This window comes from Vulpes lagopus, chromosome 10 (genome assembly GCF_018345385.1).
Source record: "Vulpes lagopus strain Blue_001 chromosome 10, ASM1834538v1, whole genome shotgun sequence".
Classification (NCBI taxonomy): Eukaryota; Metazoa; Chordata; class Mammalia; order Carnivora; family Canidae; genus Vulpes; species Vulpes lagopus.
In genome coordinates, this window is record NC_054833.1 from 54399637 (window position 1) to 54420744 (window position 21108).

At 43.2% G+C, this 21108-nt stretch overlaps 1 protein-coding gene across 3 annotated transcripts in view; it reads left to right on the top strand.

Moving 5' to 3' along the window:
* PDGFD (platelet derived growth factor D) overlaps positions 1 to 20598 on the top strand; it is a 224167-nt gene extending 203569 nt beyond the window's left edge. For all 3 annotated transcript variants that reach the window (XM_041770305.1, XM_041770304.1, XM_041770306.1), the window contains exons 6-7: positions 8376 to 8590; positions 17748 to 20598. In XM_041770305.1, the coding sequence (XP_041626239.1) occupies positions 8376 to 8590; positions 17748 to 17873 (341 nt within the window). In that variant the 3' untranslated portion in view covers positions 17874 to 20598. The remainder of the gene's footprint in view (positions 1 to 8375; positions 8591 to 17747) is intronic.
* Positions 20599 to 21108: the final 510 nt, after the last annotated feature.

A 21108-nucleotide genomic window follows, 5' to 3' on the forward strand; every position in this document is an offset into this window, starting at 1 on the left:
CCATGTGGTGTGAGCCAAGTAAAAGCTGTCTTTATCAGTGTTAGAATTGTCTTCCACAGCTTTGATAAAAATGGAGGGAAAGGAGGGATGCTGTAGTGGGAAGAGCATGGGCTTTGTCATCAAGTAAACTTGGGATAAAATTCTAACTCATATCCAAAGAGTGGTGGCCTCAGGGGAGTCACGTATAGACCTGGAGCCTCTGTGCTCTGCACTCTGCAAAATGGCTCTAATTGTAACCCCTTTGCGGAGTTGTGTTAGGATTAGTAAGAGCAGAGGAGCACCGAGTTGGCTGTCAGTCAATGATAGCTATACTATTAGTAAAACTCACAGAACTGAGATATTTCTGTGAACTCTTGTGCTTTCTTTCCTGTAGGGCTGTAAGATAATCATCACTAATCTGGAGAGCCTCCTACAGAGGATCCAAATATTGTCAAATTTAAGTATCTGTAAAATCAAGACACTCATTAAAAGTTTACAAAATAATCGGCAAGTACTAAACTTCTCTATGATACTGTTTACCCAAAACTTTTCTGGCACCGTTTTGCTCATTGGATGTTTCCTTTGAAAAGCACTTTTTTTTTTTTTTGATGGTAGCCACTGTTTATGACACATAGGAGCTGTTAAGTATCCAGACTCCCGATTCAGTTTGCCAGGGAGCACTAACAAAAGCCACACTGTTGTTGATCACATTGCATGTGTCTGTGTGGGCGCACACTACATGTTTCATCACCAGTCACTCCCCCATCAAGGCACATGGATTGGAAGACACCACCTCATGGCAACTTCCCACGTCTGGCTGGGTCTGTGTGCCTTTCTCACAGCAGTTACTTTGGCTCATGATGAATGTCTTGGCATCGTAGTTCCCTTGCCCACATTTTCTGTGAAGCATTCCCCCCCGCCCACAGACCTGAGACATCCTTTTGCTCTGTGCACCTATGGACTTAGGGAGAAAGTACCCCCTTCCTAGAGCACACGCTCCTTTCAAAACTGCCGGTGCTGGGAAAACCAGCTCATTGAGTCTTAATTTGTAAAGACTGTGCTAAGTCCCAGGCAATTAAACTGAACACGCAAGATCATGCCTTCTGACATTAAGATCATGAGGGGCATGAAGTTCCTTTCCTTGTTGATCCCCCACGTGCGGCATCCTGGCTGTTTGGGTCATTCTGTGCTTAAACCGTACTTGTTGATCAGTTTTACTCACTTCAGTCTACTGAGAACTAGGATTTGGTTCTGTGCTTCAAACACTGTTAACTCAATCTTTTTTTTTTTTAAGATTTTTTTTATTTGAGAGAGAGAGATGCATGCATGTGAGTAGCAGGAGGGGCTGAGGGTAAGAGAAAGAGAATCTCAAGCAAACACCCCACTGAGCACTGAGCCTGACCTGGGGCTTGATCCCACGACTCTGAGATTATGACCTGAGCCAGAACAAAGTCGGATGCTTAACCAACTGCACCACCCAGGTGCCCCTTAACTCATTTAATCTTAATACATTTCTTGGCAGGGGAGTACTGTTACTCCCACTTATATACTAAAAGAAAATCAGAAGCATCCAGGGACAGCTGCAGAAGAGAGAGCCATGCCATAAATCTGGGTTTGTTCCCTGCACAGGCCTGCTGGGGGAACCTCAGTGGTGTTTCAAGCTCAGAGACCCAGACTCCATATGTTGGAGTAAGATGTTTAAAGATCTTCTTGATTCGTATTCACCTCCTAGCTTGTTTTCCTATTGTTCATTTTGTAGACCTATTTCACACATCCACCAGGTCACAGTTCTTAGAGTTCGGAGCATTGCCTCATGATGATGCCAGCTGCTTTCATGCCTAACTCAGCACCCCGCAGATGGCCATGCATGGACTCATTTTGTGGCATGTGTTTGTCAAACACCTGCTATGCGTCCAGTGACTTTGGACAGCTCACTTGGCTCCTTTGCCCTCAGGTCCCACACCTATCAGACAAGGATGGTCGTGTCTGCAATTAGAATTTATTACCAGAAAACAATGAGAGTTGCACTTATGACAACATCTCACACAACAACATCTTGGCAATGTTTTTAAACCCCGAAAATTAGGTGCTATCTCATTGGGAACCTGGTGACTTAGGTTAATCGCTATAAATGCAAGTGGTAAGTATGTCCATTCTTTAGAAATTAAACCAGCAAATGGAATTATGAGAATTCATGATTTTAAGTTTAAAGTATCCTGGTATTTTCTCATTAAAGGTTATAAAATAATTGTTCTCTACAATGATTTGCACCTCCAAATTGGGGTTGAGGAATGGAAACAGTTTTCATAATTATGTGCTGATTCATAGAAGAGGGCATCTGAAAACCGCAATAAGGTTGTAATGTCCATAAAGATGAATAGACTCCTCCTGGGGAATTTATGAACCTTGAAAAAAGCTGAGAAACCCTAGTTACTTGGTGTAAAATACTACAAGTATTCATATATCCCCCTAACCTCCCACCCTGACTCAAAGCCTCGTAAATTTAGTGTTGTAAAATCCAAGTCACATTCTTAGTGCTTTACATAACAGATTGTGGCACTTTTTCCCCATTGGACAAGGGATGTATTTCTGAGCTCGTTGGGGCATGCATCAGAGCACAAGCCTTCTTGGTGCTATCCTCTCCCCATGGCACTGCTTCTAGATTGTGTGGATCTTGGTACCAATTATCTTCAGGCATCACCGTGCATCCTTGATGGAGCTGGTTCTAGAAGGCTGGTGTCTCAGTCTTGACCTATACCATTAGGAGTTTAGTCCTTCAGATAGTCATTGTATACCAAATCCTTGCAAAGGAAATCTGGATTGATGAGTAAGGCTATAAATGCTGTAAACGTTTTCTGATCTTGACTTTAAGTTTATGGGTATCCATTCAAAGTCAGAACAGATTTAGAGAGAATTAGAAACACCTGTCTGGAGGTACCAAAGAGACTTAATTGTTCTTTATTGGACTTAGTTATTTCATATATCCTAAATGGCGCATGTGCTCAGGCTACAGAGATGCCGTATTTCTTTCAGCTGTACCTTGCTGAAACCAAATGGTTTTAGGAGAGCAGGACTTAAATGACCTACATTTGGGCTCTCCACTATGGGCAGGGCACTAGAGGAGGGGTGAAAAGATGATTAACTCTCTGCTTCCAAGATCCTTATATTTTAATGGGAGAGAAACACCTAAATAAAATGACAAAGCAAGGCCCGAGAAGTAAGTGCTATAACAGAAGGCAGAGGATGTGTGGCGAGTATATAGCAGAAGGGTCAAAGGAGATGTAGACTGAATCTAGCTTTTGACTTGAGCTCTGGAAGATTAAAATGACATAGTAGACTGAGTGCTAGAGAAAATGAAATAGAATGATAGAACCATGGTACTAAAAATTAAAAATATATATATACATATGGCCCTATTTCAAGTAAACATGCACTAATACATATATATATTATATGTATTATATGTGTTGTATATATGTATGTATATATGCAACTGGTGTGTGTCTGCTGGAAGAGTTAATAAGGATTTTTAGCACTATAAAGGGTAAAGGCTTGGTCTGGTTAGAAAATTATTCCTGGCTCTTTCTAGGAACTTGTGGAAGTTTAATTGGAGACACCAGTGGACTCAGGGAAATGAAGATAAAGCTAGCGACACACATAGCAACAGAAAGATTGCTCAAAGACCAGCACGGTACAACCTGGCCAATAAACTTGACACCCAGACACTGACCCATGGGAGTTGTCCTCCTGTTTAAGCAAAACAAGCCATGAATTAAACATGCATGGGGAGGGGGGATAAAAGTTCTTTCCTACAGTCAAAGGGAGGACATTATTTTGTTTCACAATGAATTTTTATGTTCACAGAAAACTAGACATAATCAACTTACAAAAGACTTAGATTTTAATCATGAGCTGATCACCACCCACGCCATGCTTGCCAAGCACCTGAGACATAACGGAGGCAAACATTGGAGATACTGCAGGTTCAGTTCCAGGCCCATTATTCCATAGCAATAAAGCAAATATCGCTATAGAGCCAGGCAAATGAATATTTCGGTTTCTTGGTGTATATAAAAGTGATGTTTACGCTATGCTGTACTGTCAAGCGTGCAATAGCATTACATCTTTAAAAAAAATGTAGCTTAATTTAAAAATACTCTAATACTAAAAAATACTTAACACATCACCTGAACTTTCAGTGAGTCATAATCACTGATCACGGATTGCTATAAGAGCATAATAATAATGAAAAAGTTTGAAATATTGTGAAATTTATTAAAATGCGACAAAGTGAACAAATGCTGCCAAAAAACAAGTCACCAGCAGACTTGTACACCTCAGGGTTGCCGCAAACCTCCAATCTGTGAAAACATGCAGTATCTAAAATATCTGCAAAGCACGGTAAAGCAAGACACAAAAACAAGGTGTGCCTGGACTTCATCTGCCTCTACAAAGAACCTCTCTGAGTCTAGCACTGGTTCCCTCTGAAGACGAAGTTTTGTAATCGAGCCATTCAGCTCTTTGTGTGGCTTCCAACTGGTTTTCCTGAGTCAAGACCACAGGCAGGTGAGGGCAAGAAGGTGTCTGAGAAGAAATAAGGGCAAAACGAAGGTCATGCAAAGACAGGAGCGCCCTCAGATCAGGGAAAAAGATGAAACTCATCCAGTTTTTCAATGCCAAGGATGGACGTAGGCTCTAAGTGGTTCGCCAGAACCTGCTGTGCTTTCCCGGCAGAACCTGACAAATGAGTGTGCATGCCCCAGAGCACATGCTGGGGTGTAGGCCATCAGCAATATGTTGAAGGTGACAGGTTGGGGTCTGTCACACACCGGGGAAGCCTAGTCCATGGGCAGTGAGTGGTCCCCTGGTGGCAGCTCCAGCATGGCTCCTGGAAGCTGCTCTTTGCACCTCCCTCCAGACCTCCAGACCTCCAGACCACGACTGTAAGCACAGTTGCATGAGAAAGCCTGGATTCGGGGTCCACCGTTGACAGCATGTGTGGCTGTGGACAAGGGTTCTTCTTTATCTCCCAAAGGCTCAGTTTCCTGCCAGATGAGAGGGAGAGCGGTGATGGTATGGAACTCACAGCACTGGGTGCTGGTTCTTGCAGGTGAGGATGAGAAGAGCTTCTCACTTTTCTCGGAGCCTTCGGGCTGGCTGGTGGCTGGGACCAAACTGGGCTGACTCTAGGTACTCCCCAACCTGAGCCTCAGCGGGTTGCAGACAGGATGCTGCCTGACTCGTCCCCACCTGGTGCTCAGACCACAGGACTCAGCACAGCACGAGAAACTTCTGCAAGTGGCCTGCTCTCTGAGCAGGGGTGCAGGAAGAGGGCCTCCAGCTGCCTCGTGCAGGGCCCCACCCTGGACAGTGGGTCCAGGGAACACCCTTGAGGACAGACTGTCAGTGCACAGCCCCAAAGACCAAACTGATTTCGAAGATCCATGAAAGGACAAGACTCAAAATCAAAAGGACAGCAAGAGAGGGATTACAACGTATGTACACTGGGGTGAAATAAGGGAAAACTGATGACATATGCAGGCCTTTGAATCCAGTCTGGGACAGCCTAGCTGTGCTGTTGTGTTCCTCTGTGGAGACTGCCACCGGCATGGAAGGTGCAGCCCCCTCCCTGGGAAGCCCTCTCAGGGACCCCCCCCCCAGAGGTGCCTGGAGCCTACTGGCCACCAGCCCCCTGCCCGGCCCCTGCTCTGCTGGAGCCTCACCAGCCTCCTGACTAGGAATCCATGTGCCCTCAGAATACCTGCAATCCCCCTCCCCTTTACTCGCATCCACTCAGAGAAAGCTTTGAGGTTTATTCTGAATCACGTGCCTCAGTGGTTTCAACCCCCCAGGAAGCAGGGCGGCCCCCTTGGGCCACTGCACTCTGTTCTATCAGCGAACTGATGCATGTAACTGGCACCATCGTGTTGTCCTCCTGGTGGTTGGGGAATGGAAGTGACTGGTGCTGGTGGGTGAAACAGTTGAAGGGTGAAGAGCCTTGGTGCAGACGAGTGAGGAGCATGTGGGTTTTCCTGGATTGCTGAGCACACCCTCGGGTGTAGCTAATGCCAAGGAAAGGCATGTGGCAGGGAACCTGGCTGGGGGGCTTCCTGGAGGTAAGGCTGTGCTGCTGGCCGCCCTGGGCCCAGGTCAGCACCAGGGAGCTGCATCATCTTCCTTAGGCTTGTGGGTACTTGTCTTGCCCCCACACTGCCAGATGTGCCAGACATAGTAGCAAGAGGGGGAAGAGCCCCAGATCCTTGTTTCCTGCTTACCGGTCACCCTGGAAGGGTGGGGAACCGTGAAGTGCGGTGACAGGAAGGAGGTGCCCAGCGGGGTACTGAACTAGAGACCCCAGCACCATGCCTCCTGCCAGCCCTCTCTGCCTTCCTGCACCCCACCAGCTCTCCTTGCTAATAGCGCCTCCTGATTCCTCTGCGCTAGGCCGGACAGACACCTATTACCACGCACAGCAGACCCAGCCCCCTGCCTCAGCCTGTCCGCAGCGCAGAATGCACGGCCAGCATCACCATGCACCTCAAGGTGACACTTGTAATGGATGATTGTTGCACTTCCTAATCCATTTATGTAACCCTTCCTGCTTTGCTTGCAGTTATTTCCAGGGCTTTAGCAGCAATAAAATGGTTCCTTTCCCAAGACACAGTTCATTCAATTTACATCTGGATTGATTATAGCTAAACTTAGGACATGTCTTTACAAAGGAAGAAAAAAACAGCAATAAATCATGCACAGAAATTATTCAGCATTTATTCCCCCTCCACAGCCCTAGTGTCGCAAGCTCAGCATATAGCATTTGGGGGAAAAAATCCTTGCCCTTGAGAATCAGAGCCTATTTGCGCATATGGAAATGCTCTCAGGGCAGGGCATCAGTACAATTGCCACTAATTCCTTATTCAAGGGGTCACCAGCCACATGGCCAGACTTCCCACTAACTTCATGGTGTTAAGGGGGCTCTTCATCCACTTGTGGCTTCTTTGCTTTTGGTATCCCTCTCATGCATTCTTGTGACAGCATCCTTAGTCTCTGGCCTCTACCCCAAAAGAGCACTCTCACTGCTCCTCAAACGGTTTTGGTTTAAGACCAAAACCCCCAGCTTATGGGGGCTAGAGTCCAGAGTAAGCCTGGGGATGTGGGATTCCTCCAAGCTCGCCAGGCAGGTAACAAGGGACACACTCTAGGACTTGGTGTGGCACCTGTGCATCCTCTTGAGAATGTAGCCATGGCCGTGCCCACCAGCCAGAGGGTTCAGGTGCCAAGTGCATGGAGGATTGGCTTTTTGAGAACATTAAATGTAACTTATGTAAATACAAGAATATAAATTTAATTCAAGTAAATGTTTGTGACTAAAATTTGAAAATTTAGGTGATGCTCTTAATTCACAGAAGTCCCCATAGCCATCCCCCCTTGACAATCACTGACTTGGAGTAATGACCAAAAGAGAGAAATAAAGGAGAAAGGCCTGAATTTTTATTTTTAAAAAATTTTTGTTGGCTTTTGACCATTTGACATTAAAGGGAAATATGGAGGAAAAATCAAAATGAATCAAGATGAATAATAATCATCAGCATTAGTTGAGTGCCAGGCACACTAGATTCAATCCTTCAGTTATTGTTGAGAAGTAGATAAAGTTCTACTGTTCACATTTTATAGGTGAGGAAGCAGTCGGGTGACACAGGAGGCAGGCCCATGATGTGCAGGCAGCTATGGCTTTGCTGCAGAACCCAGCCCTTAACCATTACACCTACTGCCACCTAGGACGCAGTGCACAAAGTTGCATCATGTGCACTGCCCCAAAATACCATTTTCTTAATGTTTTGGTTGACCTTAGAGTTAAAATGAAGCTAAAACCTTTTTCTTCTCTACACTTCTCTGTAAAATTTCATTACCAGCTAACCATAATAGACCTGTTGTCCCTAATGTGTCCCTGATATAATTCAAATGATATTTAAATATTGGTTTAGAGCTTAGGTTTTATTTAGAATCAAGGGGAGATTTATTTTTTTAAGATAAATGCAGTTATTTAAAATTGCTGAACATTTCATTTTCTTTCCTCAGAATTCTTTTTTTACATTAAAAAAGAATAGAAGGAAATTTGAACCAAGATAAAGATTTAGCCAAGTTTTGTAGAGTGTTTTGTTTTTTCTTTGTTGTTGCTGATTATGTAATTTATTATTATTTCTTTTGAAGGGCAGATGAGATCCAAAGTGAGTCAGATTTTCCACCTTCCATGTTAGGTTAATAATTGCTATCCCAAGGGTAGGTTCCATCCCTGAAGTAAGATCATCCTTGCAGCATCTTCCCACCCCATCCCCAAGACACCTGCCGGGATGCTTTGCTCAGGGTCCTGTGCTGTCACACCTGTGTGTTTCTTACAGTGGACCTGGACCGGCTCAATGATGATGTCAAGCGCTATAGCTGCACTCCTAGGAATTACTCCGTCAACCTAAGAGAGGAGCTGAAGCTGACCCATGTGGTCTTCTTTCCCCGTTGCCTCCTCGTGCAGCGCTGTGGAGGTAACTGTGGCTGTGGAACCATCAACTGGAAATCCTGTACCTGCACTTCGGGGAAAACTGTAAAAAAATATCATGAGGTATGTCCTCCTCAGCTGCAAATGTTATGTCATCTGTAGGGTGCTGGATGACCAGCCCATTACATACAGTTGTCCAGGTTGTTCACTACACAAAGGCCCCCGGCCAGATAGATAATTGGGAGATGAAATTACACATGAGCTAAACTTGCCAAGCCAAATGCCCTAGAGGGGCTAAGTCCTTCCTGAAGAATGGACTCTTCTTTCTGATCTGTAGGACAATAATATCCCTGTTAGATTACATAATCAGATGTACAATGCAGTGCTTCAGTGTTTACATCGCCTCTTGGTAGGAATGTGATGGAATTCATAATGGCTGTCACTCCAAAATCTAGGTTCCTCTCACCAAATTCTAAAGGCCAAACTTGAATTCAGTCAAGTCATGAAGATATTAAGCAGAAATGAAGACTGCAAAATGTAAATTGACAGAAGGCATATATAGAGACTTTTTAATTCTCTAAATATGATAATATTTTTCTTCTAAAAATGCCAGTTTTTCCTAAATACTGCTGAGTGCCACCTGGGGAATCAGCTTAGAAAGTATGCAAAAATAAGCAAACATAATTATGAAGATAAAAGAGGAACAGTTACCTAAGGAGGGCAGAGTTGTTCAGAGACCAGGACTCCATGTTCTTATCACGAGTAACACTGTGCTTTTTCCCTTTTAAACACATAGCACTTTATTGGCAGCAGCTCTGTTACTTCCCAATCATGGGAACCTATGGAGGTGCAAAATTTAGAGACTCAGTTTTCACGTATGTGAAATGGGACTAAGAAATTATAGCAGATAATCATGTATGCAGTGGTTCTGGGGACGGAATAAAATAGTGCATATGGACTGCATTTTGTAAGATGTGAAACATCATATGGAAATGTGTTCAAGAGCATAATGTAAACAATGAAGCAGACATAATGCTCAATTGTTTACATAATGTAAACAATGAAGCAGACATTATCGTTAGCAATTATTGTTTGAGTTGCTTTTCCTCTGTATCCACCAAACAAAGGAATAGAGAGTGCTCCCCAAATAAAACCTTCAGCTTTGTAAAGCTGGGGTTTTTTTTTAATCCTGAAAACAATAAAACAATACTAACAAGTTTAAGGAGGTGACTTTGGGAGCTAAATGAAAATGCATGTTATAACTGGTATTTTCAACTCGAGAAGTGCAGGAAATTACATGCCACCATGACCGTGCTTACCTTACACAGGGGAAATGCATTATTTTGAACCTACGTAGAACTTATTTTCTTAGTCCTAACAATTTCTTACTCCGCCCTGCCATTTTCAAGGGAAAAACATGTTCTCATGTCCAGAGAATGCTATAGTCTGTGTTCATTGTGTTGTATTTTTGTTTGACCTGATTACCTCTAGATTGGATGTTGTCCTTTGCATCTAAGAACTGGATTTTGTAACGTTTAGTCATCTCCGAGGATCAATGCAGAATGCATTCATCAGGGTCAAGTTAAAATAATCTGGCAAGTGACAAGATCTCTACGTAGGCGTGACATTGAGAAAACACATTCGAGTGCAGCCCGTTGATCTATGTGTAGAGCACTCGATTTTCCTCTGGACTCTGCTCAGATACAAGTTACAGCTTCATCATTTAAATTGTTTATTGCGGAAATGGTCAAACTAAACATATACGCCAGCCCTTAAAATCCCCTCACCTCCTAGACAGTTAACTCTACAGAATTCTGAAGGGCCCTTTTCTTAGTTCTTTCTTCTCTCTGTACACCTGGGCAGTTACCTGTCATTTCTGTTCACAATTAGTGTCTAGAAAGGCAAGTCCTTGATCTCAGGTCATCACAGGAGCAGGTCTAAGATGTCAGCATCTTTTTGAAGCTGCTCTCTGAAGCATCTCTTTGAAACATTGCCTCGTAGTATTTTTACTTCTGGGTCTGCAGAGCTCTACACAAAATCACTCTGCCACACTCTGGACGAAGGGACGAAACAGCATCAATCACCCTCAGCCACCACGCACCTGGAACAAACATGCCTGGCTTGTTGCCCTGCGACTCCTGAAACACCTTGCAACCTGTCACCGTGATCACTCTGTTGAGTGCCCCGTGAAGATGAGTAGAAGGCTTGTTCCATTTCCAGAAGCAGGGGTTGCTTGAGTGAGGCTCATTAGGGGAAGAATCCTCATTCTTTGTTCTATTCTGTGTCTGTGTTCTTACCCCAGAGAAATGAGAAACCTGTTTCCCTAGCTTCTGGTTGTAACTGATGAGATGTGAAATGAGTTTCCATGGGGCATGAGCACCCTTAGGAGGGTAACTGGAATTTGACACATAAGCGGGCCTGCGTGACTCTGCGTGGGTATTTCTGCTCCACGTTTAAGGCATAAAACTTGAAAAATTATAAAGCTCTTAATGAAGTTTATATAAATGCTCCCGTAGGGGGTGAGCGTTTTTCACGGTGCGATACAGTTACCTTCTGTATGGTTTTCTGTTCTCCAAAGTTAGTAGGCATCCTGTTAAGGTGTTTTCCTGTTTGTGCCTCTTGGAATATATAGGATACAAAAGATACTTGGGGTAGTGATCTTTCAAAAGGAAGGTTCCAGAAAACATACTGTGTAGACAATTAAAGGATGCAGTTATTTCAGTTCTCGTCCTTCCTTGATAGTGCACCACAGAGGAACAGAATCTTCCCTAGAAATATGGTGACCTTGTAAATTAATACTGAAATGTTTTTCCTCTGGTCCCCTGTCCATGTCCACTCAGGCAACAGCCGAAAACTCAGGAAGCAGCAGAAAGAAAGATTGAAGTTCATTTCTCTCCTTCCTCTTGTGATTCTGTGGCGATGCTGCTTACAATCCCCTCTCCTGTTGAGTAGAACTTTCTGCAGTAATGGAAATGTTCCTCTCGGCAGCATCCAGTATGGTAGTCACAGCAATGCGTGATTATGGGCCACTTGACATGTATAGAACAGGAAACCGGACTTTTAATTTTATATGATTTTAACTAATTTAGATGTAAATAGCTACACACAGCTAGCAGCTCCCATACTGAAGAGCACAGTCTGGACCTATCTCTATTTCTGGCACAGTCATTCCTGGTCTCTGGACAAAATGGGGGAAAAATGACTTTAGAGGATTATTTTTATTTCGCTTTAGAATTTTATATTATAAATTTGTTTCCTATTATAGTTTAAGAGTTAGGAAATGTAAACAGATATTTATATATGAACAAAAAGATTAATTAGAGGTTTTAAACTGTTGAGCTTCAGACTTGAGATTAAAGAATAGTACTTTTAGTTTTGTACATGTTTTAAGCATCTGCCATAGAAACAAATTTAGCTAAAATTGGAAATTGAGATGAAGGAGACAGAATTTTTTTTTCTAAGAAGTTTCTACTTTCCGGCAAAAGCAGTGAGATTTGGGGTTATGATGACAGCCCACCATAACGAAAGTCAATAATATTTCTTGTTCTAGAAATCACATTTCTAGAGCTAGTGTAGAGTCTCCCTGTTGCCTCCTCTTTCTCTCTCTTTGGGTGAGACTTGAGACCACACTCCCATGGGCTCTTCCTGCTTTCCTAAGGGACAGGGCAATAGAAGAAAACATTGCATGACTGGAAAGGAAGACGTGGTGTGTGGTTCCAGCTTTGCCACTTGGGAGGCAGCCAAGGCCCCGTCCAACCTGCTGGGTCTGGGGACTCCTCACTGCATCCCCACCATACCCCACGATTTCGGGTTCCCAGACGGGCCTGAAATGATATGGCATCCATGACTGGTCAGCTATCCTATCCCACATCCCACCTTCCTGAAACTCTGTAAGGAACACAAGCAAACTGGTGGCAAAAGTGCTAAGTCAGTGGAAGAGAATGAACAGTTAATGTTGCTAGAAGAGTTCACTCGCTCATCAGTAATAACACAACACTCACTTCATGCGGATGCTGGATAATCGCAAGGATCTCAAGACTGGAAAGTTCACAACAGATGTGGGTGGACTCCTCTGAGAGGAGGTCTGGCTGTCCCTGCTCCGGCTCCCTCACAGCCCCGATGACTCACAGAGGGAATGGACTCTGCATTTAAGAACAAAATGTGCACATTCCTTCCTTTCTAGGCCGAGCTTCCTACATCGTTTTTGCAAAGCTGCCTCGGGGTGTGCTACCCCTCAGGTGGACAAGACCATCTGTGACGTGAACAATCCTCTGGGCTAATTCCATGCTCTGACTTCAGAGCCTGCTGAGCCTTCCATTACGTTCTTTGCAGCGGGAGGCTGAACACACAGTTAACAACCCCGGAAGGTGCTGTGAAAATTGGGTAACTGCTTAGTTCTTTAAAGGCTGGACTGTAGGATGCCTGGGTGGCTCAGTGGTTGACCATCTGCCTTTGGCTCAGGGCATGATCCCAGGATCCTGGGATCGAGACCTGCACTGCGCTCCCTGCATGGAGCCTGCTTCTCCCTCTGCCTATGTTTCTGCCTCTCTCCCTGTGTCTCTAATGAATAAATAAAATCTTTAAAAAAATTTAAATAAAAAATAAAGGTTGGACTGTAGCATTCACCCCACAGTAACCCCCAGGGTGCTCACAGAAAAGTTGTCTACAGATAGTGAGGTTGCTCTTTGAGTATTTGTGAGTCTATTTACCCAGACTCTAATCCCAGCCTTCAATCACCGGCAGACTTCCTTTGCCAGGAGTCGTCGCTAAACTCTGTCAGCGGTGTCTTTCTTACAAGTATTTATCTTAAGACGTGGAGTGAGTCCTTCTGCTATGGTGCCCCACGTCTGCTGGGACCACTGCTGGCAGCTTTGTCCATTACCCAGGCAGAAAATAATGTTATCCCTTCTCCAGATATTTGTCCATTTCAGAAAAATGGACTACCAGCCCTTAAAAATCTCAAGTCTCTGCACATTTTTCATAAAGTCTAGAAGCATGGAAAAGCACAGGATGGAAGCAAAAATATGAAGCTTTTTTTTTTTTAAGATCAGAAACCATCTGTATATGGAACACCACCTGCCTTAGAAGTTGGGTAGGATCTAAAAGTCTTAAGGATTCCTGCTTATACAGTGCATTTGTCCTGAAATATGTTTATGTTTCTATGTCAGCCATTAATTTGAGAACTATTACAAGGCCTTAACAACCTTTTATATATATATGTATATATATATATATACATATATATATATATATATATATACTCCCAATAAAGAAGAACCCAACTCAGCAGATAGCTTTTTTGCCAAGTATTGTTTTATTAGTGTAATAGCTTTATGGCCATGATTCATTTGGTGGTTTATTGGCAACAAGGCAAGTAACCGAGGTGAAATATCTTTCATGATGTGGCAATTTGCAAACTGAACATCTTTGACTTTGTGTAGCGTTGTGAAAGCCACCAATTGTCTCTCTCATTCTCCGGTTAGTAAGAGTAAACTTTGCCTGGCTTCATGTGGCTCTCCAGATCGTGGAGAGGGGTCAGGATGTCCATTTCCACCCACAGGTGATGAGAAATGGCTGGCTGCTCCTAGGTGGATTCTTAGTTCAGGGCATGCTTGCAGCTGTGAACCACAGCTCGGAAACTAGGAAAGCATTTGGGGACGCTCCTATTCCTAAGTATCCTTCAACAGCTGTAATTAATTCAATGGTTCCTTCCATTTAGTAGTGACCAGATAACCTATAACCAGCCAGTTTGCCTTCACAGATAAAGGCTTTTCATTTCTCTTTTAACTTTCCATGCTCTCTCAAGTCAGCTTTGCTTTCTTCCTCCTTTCAATGCTGTGTACCTGAATTGAAGACTGTTACATGGTATGAAAGCTTTGAACATCAGTGCTGTGATCAGCCAGGAAACAGTCCAATTTCCACTTTGTTCAAACAGTGCTTTCCTGTCTTGTCTGAGAAAGTGTCAGCCAATTCATTTTTCTCTTCTTATCAGCAAAACACATATATACAGTGCCTACATTGCTTAATATAAAACTTAGGGAAAATCCCCACACATTCGGGAGACCAGTTAGAAAAACTGCCAGGGCTCTGCACTCATCCCGCAGCACACACTTTTGTTTGCCATCCAGTGAGAAAGCAAATTGACAGAGCCCTGATGATGTGGTGCCAGTCATCACAGCCCATGAGGCTATTGTCACGGCCTTAACTTATCAGATGCTCCTCCTGCACATCTGCAGACATCTGGATTGTGTGAAGCCTTGAACAATAGTGACTAATTCCAAATTCATATTGGAGAAATTCTCCGTGATGCTGTGGGACTCAAATGCCCAATGCCTTCCACGGCAATCTGACCAAATACAGCCTAGCTGGACTTGCTTACCCATCGTGACAGGGTGTTCAATATCCCAACATGTAACACATTCTTCAACCGTTGTTGTTGGGTTTTTACTTTTTTTTTTTTTAATGGAGAAGCTACATCTTTTTTTTTTTTTTAAATGAAGAAGCAACATCTTTTTTTTTTTTTTTTTTTTTTTTTTTTTGCTTTCTTTTCTGTAGTTCCCAGCAGGAGAAAGCATGGGAGCCATAAACAGAAAGCAAACGTCACTGTAATTCTGCTCTTGATACTTTAAATCTTCTTCCAAAATTGTGAAAGCATTAGAAGTGGTGCAAAGCATGGGGCACATTCTTTGGCCTCTGCTCTATTTCCTGGGTTGTTGGTGTGCCAGCTGTTTGCTAGAGGTGGGAGAGAAGATGCAGATGCAGGGGGGAGGTAAAAAGGAGAGCACAGGAGCAAAGGCTTCTGGTTGGTGCCCCGCCCACCCAGGTGTGTTTCTTTAGCAGCTACTAGGTTCTCAACGTGCTACTGAGCCATGCAAACCAAAGTCCCTGTTTCACAGGTGAGCTAACCCACATGGAGTCAAATTCTGGTGCACCAATCACCAGCTCTGTAATTTTGGGCAAGTAACTAATCTCTATTCCCTTATCTATGAAAAATTAGAAATGAACCTAACAGTTTTGCAGTGAGATCCAAATAATTTAGTATTTGCAAAGTCACTCAAGACAGCGTGTGGCATCTAGTAAGAACTCAATAATGTTGGTAATAGTTTCTGCTATCCTTGCCCTCCAAGCGTTTATAATCCAGCAGACAGAGGGTGATGGATTATATGGATTATATGGATGGATTATCACACATGATAAATGGTGTGAAATTATATGGGACACACTGAGTGTAATCCAATGGCAGGAGGAATAGGGAGCTATGTCATCAGCCATCACACATATCGTTCAGACCAGCTTCACCAATACTTTCAGCCTCTGTGCCTCAGGCATGAAGTCTCATAGGGTCTCATCTCCCCCTCACTGTGGACTCATATATGTTGTTCTGAAGCTCTGCTCCATGTAGGACTCCACGTTCCACTCTGGTAGCAGAGCCCAGGCTCCATGGCTTGATTGCAGGTTGAACAGATGAAGGGGTTTAGTCTCCTCCTCCCTGGAGCCCCCATGGCACAGTAGAGTTGGACCAGGGGTGGTACAGAGAGCTGAGGACTCGGAACCCACTCTCCTGGTAGATGGTTCTGGTTTGCTCAGGACTTGAAACAAATAATTGTGTGAGGATGAGCAGATTGCTGGGAAGAGAATCCATGGTAAAGAAGCAGAGGAATGCCATGGAAAGTCCTGCAGATTCTAAGGCAAGATTTTGCCACACATTACCTTCAGCCTGGACCACGGTGTGCCCGCCGAAGCACATCAGGTCCCCAGTCTGCTCACCTGTGCTGCCCGACACCCCTGCGAGACACAAAAGGGAATCACAGGCACACAGAAAAGGCGCCAGTCCCAGTGTGCTAGGACCCTAGCAGACGGAACCCTGTGCCCAGGTCCAAGGGGCCAGAGGACCCTACACCTGGCACAGGGCCTCCTGGAGAGACTCAGTCTTCCAATATAGACAGCGGACATAGGGTATGTCATCTGCTATGTGACAGGGTTTGCCGGAGGGCAAAAGAAATAATGTGTCTGTGCAAATCCTTTGAAAACTGCAAAATACAGCATAATTGTATGGTAGTGCCCACTGGAGTTTAGAGTCTGACAGGAAAACAGAACAAAAAATTGAAAGTAAAGACTAACAGGAACCTAAGAACATGAAGCAGAGAAGCAATTAAACTAACCAGATCATTTATGTGAACGTGTGCACATGATTTTACAAGTAATTGTGTCTGCAGTGAGCAATGTGTGATTCCAGTGAAGGCCACTGCGGGGGAGAAGTTAGCTTCCACATAAACTTACTAGAATCATGTTTCAGCTTTGTTTTTAAAAAAATTTTTATTTAAGTTCCAGTAAGTTAACATACAGTATAATATTAATTTCGGGTGACTCAGCACTTCCCTTCATCACTCAGTGCTCATTATGACAGGTGCACTCCTTCATCCTCATCACCTATCTCCCCCCCTCCCATGACTTCAGTGTGTTGTCTGTAGTTAAAGAGTCTGTCTCTTAAAAAAAAATTAAAAATTAAAAAAAGGTCTGTTTCTTGGTTTGTGTCTTTCTTGTTTTGCTTCTGAAATTCCACATATGGGTGAGATCATTTGTTATTTGTCTTTCTCTGATTTTCCCTTAGCATTGTACCCTCTAGTTCCATCCATGTTATCACAATCAACTTACTAATTTTAAAAGGATATATTTATGAAGAAATGCTATATTGATAGATAGGTATTAATGTCTAAAGATTATAGTGGAGCCTGATCTGTTTTGACTTATAAAAGATGTTGTGTATTAACAAATATATAAGAACATAAGCACATTTCACTTTATTATGGCCACTAATCACCTTCATCAGGGCAAGATATTTTACCCCAATGAAACATTTAGCCACAGCAGCATATTAGGTTCATGACTTTATTCACTTTCTGTCTATAAAGTAATAAGTGCTCAGTATTGTATTTATCCATAACATATGCTTTGTTCAAAAGAATCTTTATGACAGTATTTGGAGCAGCACTTGGCATGAAACCGGCCCTTAGAAAGCTATCAATATATGCCAGGACCCCTGAGCTTATCTAGGTCTGTAGGTTGGTGATGCAGGAGGCTGCTCTGTGATGAGCAGAACACTCCACGTCATGAAGCTGATGATTTAAGAATATTTACATGAGAGCATCATAATAGCAAAAATCATAGCTTCTATTGGCTTCTCAAAAGGTTGAGAACCAGTCATCATAAAGAGAATAAGGGATATCTAGTTGTGTTGACTCTCAGAGTTTTCTAACAGGAAATATACTTCTTGTCCTAGGTATTGAAGTTTGAGCCTGGCCATTTCAAGAGGAGGGGCAGAGCGAAGCATATGGCTCTCGTTGACATCCAGCTGGATCACCATGAGCGGTGTGATTGCATCTGTAGCTCCCGACCACCTCGATAAAAGAATGTGTGCCTACTTACCCTGAACACGAGTGAATCTTTAGTTTAAGGAGGGTGTAGTAAGAGATCCTTTTCCTGCCAGCAACCGAACTTAATGACCAGCCTGCAAAGCAGTGAGTGCAAGTGGCTGATGAGGTTCAACCTTGCTTTGTTAGCCATGGCAAGTAGAAAGCTATATCACTGACTTTTTATCCAAGAATATAGGATTGCATTTAAGAATAGTATCGGAGAATATATGCACATATATACACACACATATATATATTCTCCATATCTGTGTGTAAATACATTAAATGGTTTATTCAGTGTGTATGGCCAGGTACACCAGAGCTTACATATGCTTGAGTTATTTAGAGCCTTAAAATCTTTTAACAAATTAAGGGACATATTAAATACATGAAACATGGCCCTGGAAGATTCAGAAGATTATTTTGTTTATTTTTTAAATTTGAATCACAAAACAATCTTGGATCTTGCTCTTTTAAAGAAAACACCTTGTATATTAAAAACCAATAAATGAGTTTTTCTTACATATACATCTTAATTATAAAAAAAGAAAAAAAGGCAAACTGTGGTTTCTGGGGGAAAAGGCACAGTCCTACCTATTTTTCCCATGGGACACACTACATGCATACCTATGTAGACAATAATTACCTATCTCCAGAAGCGTGCCATAATAATCTAGATGCTTTAGAAATTAAGTCATGAAGTCCTCTTTTTATGCATCTTGCTGAGGCATGCAAATTCATTTAACATCTGTCTCAAAAAAAACTTCTCAGGTTTTATTATTATAATCCTCCCAGAGACAATTTATGAAGTGTAGCAGAATTTTGAATTGTTTCTTTCTGAAAGCCCCTCCACAAAAGTAATCCCTTTGGGAAATGGCATGAGGACTGTAAAATGGCATGAGCCTTTAAAAAAATAGTGCTCATTGAAAGATTTGGGTAGTTTAAAAATAGTGAACATAGAAATATTAACAGAACTGGAAATTGGGTGGAATATTTGAGTGGATCCATATTTAATAACAGATCCAAACTCTCCTAACTATGCCAATTCATTTAATGTATCTTGCTTTTATGATCCCGTCTCTCTGAAATGCACACGTGGATTTATGATGGCATTTTATATTTGGTGAGCATCATGAATTATGTATACCTTAAAAGCCTTCGTGTATTAAAACAACCCAATTTTATTGATGTAGATTCCTAATCGTATCTTCACTCACCATTCTGAATTCCTGTTTCTGAACTACATGATATCAGACTTGGGGTCTCTAGTGTTCTCCAGATCTGTGGAGCTGGTTCTAAGAAACTACCCTGAAAGTTACAGCAACACAAATTTGGCCTCACGCCACCACTAGAAATCTTGGGTTTGCACCTGTGGTCATTATTGGTATTTAGAATGATTTTCCCTCCCTGGCTCCCCACTGTCTATTTGAAGAATGGACTCCCAGAGTAGGAAGTTCATCATTGAGGGCAATGCTGAAATCAGAGAGAGCTCTGGTTTTCTTGCTGCCTTGAAACAAAAAAGGGAGAGCCAATTTCTTCCGTGAGTCTTGGGCCCTACTGACCAGAACTAGTTTGGGGGTGCATGATGGGGCCTGGGTAAGCCCTGGGTCAGGTGAGCAGCCTAAATATACCTGGACTGAAAGCATGGGCTAAGTTCTCCACCATCTGCAATCGTAGGGCCCTCCCCTTTCAGTTCTTTGAGACCAAAGGTCTTTGGTTATTAAAGATGCACCTGTGAGATTTCCCTGGAAGCACCCAGTGGGTGCTTCTACCACAAGGGATGAGTGGTGAAATCACTGCATTGCTGGGTTGCCCAGAACTTCAGAAACAGCCAAAGCAGATGCACTTACAGTCAGGACTCCTCGACCCCTCACGGCCACCTGCCACTTACCCTGTTGGTTTATGTGCCCAAAGCAAAATGTGTCACATCACTTCGGGGTGTAGCGCTCATGTCACAGCTTTAAGTAAGAAAAAGAGTGTTCTATCCAATTTCCAATAAAGCTTCCAGTCTGCAATCACCAGGATGGTTTTCAGTTAAAGGCCCCTCTGTACTTTTTATTTATTAGCTGAAATGTAAGCAGGCATAGTCATTCGCTTTTGTTTCTTCTTTTCTGAGTGTTTTATTAAAATGTCTCCCTTGGTTATCTGTTATCTATTGCACTTCCAACTCGTAGCCAATAAATCTGTTTCATTGCCATCAAAGGAACAAAAAAGCTTGCCGTACAAATTACATTTCAAAACAAACCCTAATCAATCTGCATTTCTGCATGGCTCACTCACCTGCAGTAATGCCTCTCATTCAAGATGTTCTTAGAGAGCAGAATGCTTTCATAAGGAGAATTGTTTATGTTTTTTGTTATAACGGTAACAGGCAGCTTTTTCTCTTGCAGCATTTCTCTGTAGCAAAAGTAAAATTCCTTTTACCTTTATGAAAAAGATATATATTGCTTTTGAACGAAATTACTCCATTGTTTAGTTCCCAGTGGCAGTTTTAAAAGATGTACAATGTTAGAAACTTACTTTCGCCAATGTATGCAGCTCCGGGGCGGGGCACCAGACAGCGAGCTGTCTGCTGGCCGGGCCCTTGGGTTCCGGGAGGTCCAGGGCAGCAGGGCGGGACCTGAGGTTTTGCTGTTTTGTTGATGCTGTTCTTTCGTTTCTGTTTCCCCACAGGGGCCTTTTAATAAAATATAGTCTCCTCTGACATTCGTCACCTAAGAGTTCACAGCCTGTCTCTTCCTTAGGGGCCTGACATTAGTAACATCCAGACTCATTTCCCCTTTGCCTGCCCTGGCGGCTTTTCCATCCAGGCTCCAGCCGGGGTGTGAGTATGAACAGCTCTCGGGGGCCCATCCGTGGAGGGGCTGCGCTCCCCAGGACTTCAGTGCATGGTGTGGAGGGGGGGCCGCGGGGAGGCCGAGCGAGGGGACAGCTCTCCTCTCTGCGAGGTTAGCTCTTACTTTCAGCCTAGTCTCTATCTTCATCCTACTGGAGGCACGACGACAGCTGCTCAGTGTTGGGTGAGACTCGGCCACTGTATTTAGCTGAGCAATTTCAGGTTATTTGGGGAAAGGAAGTAGAGACGAGTATTCTGTGCCAAGAATCAATTTTACCATAGGAAATACCAGCTCATGTGTGAGTCAAGTGTGGGGGACAAAAGGAAGGAATCCAACAATGCTGTGCATGGCAGTTAACTCAGATAACTGGGATTTTTATGTAAAAATCATG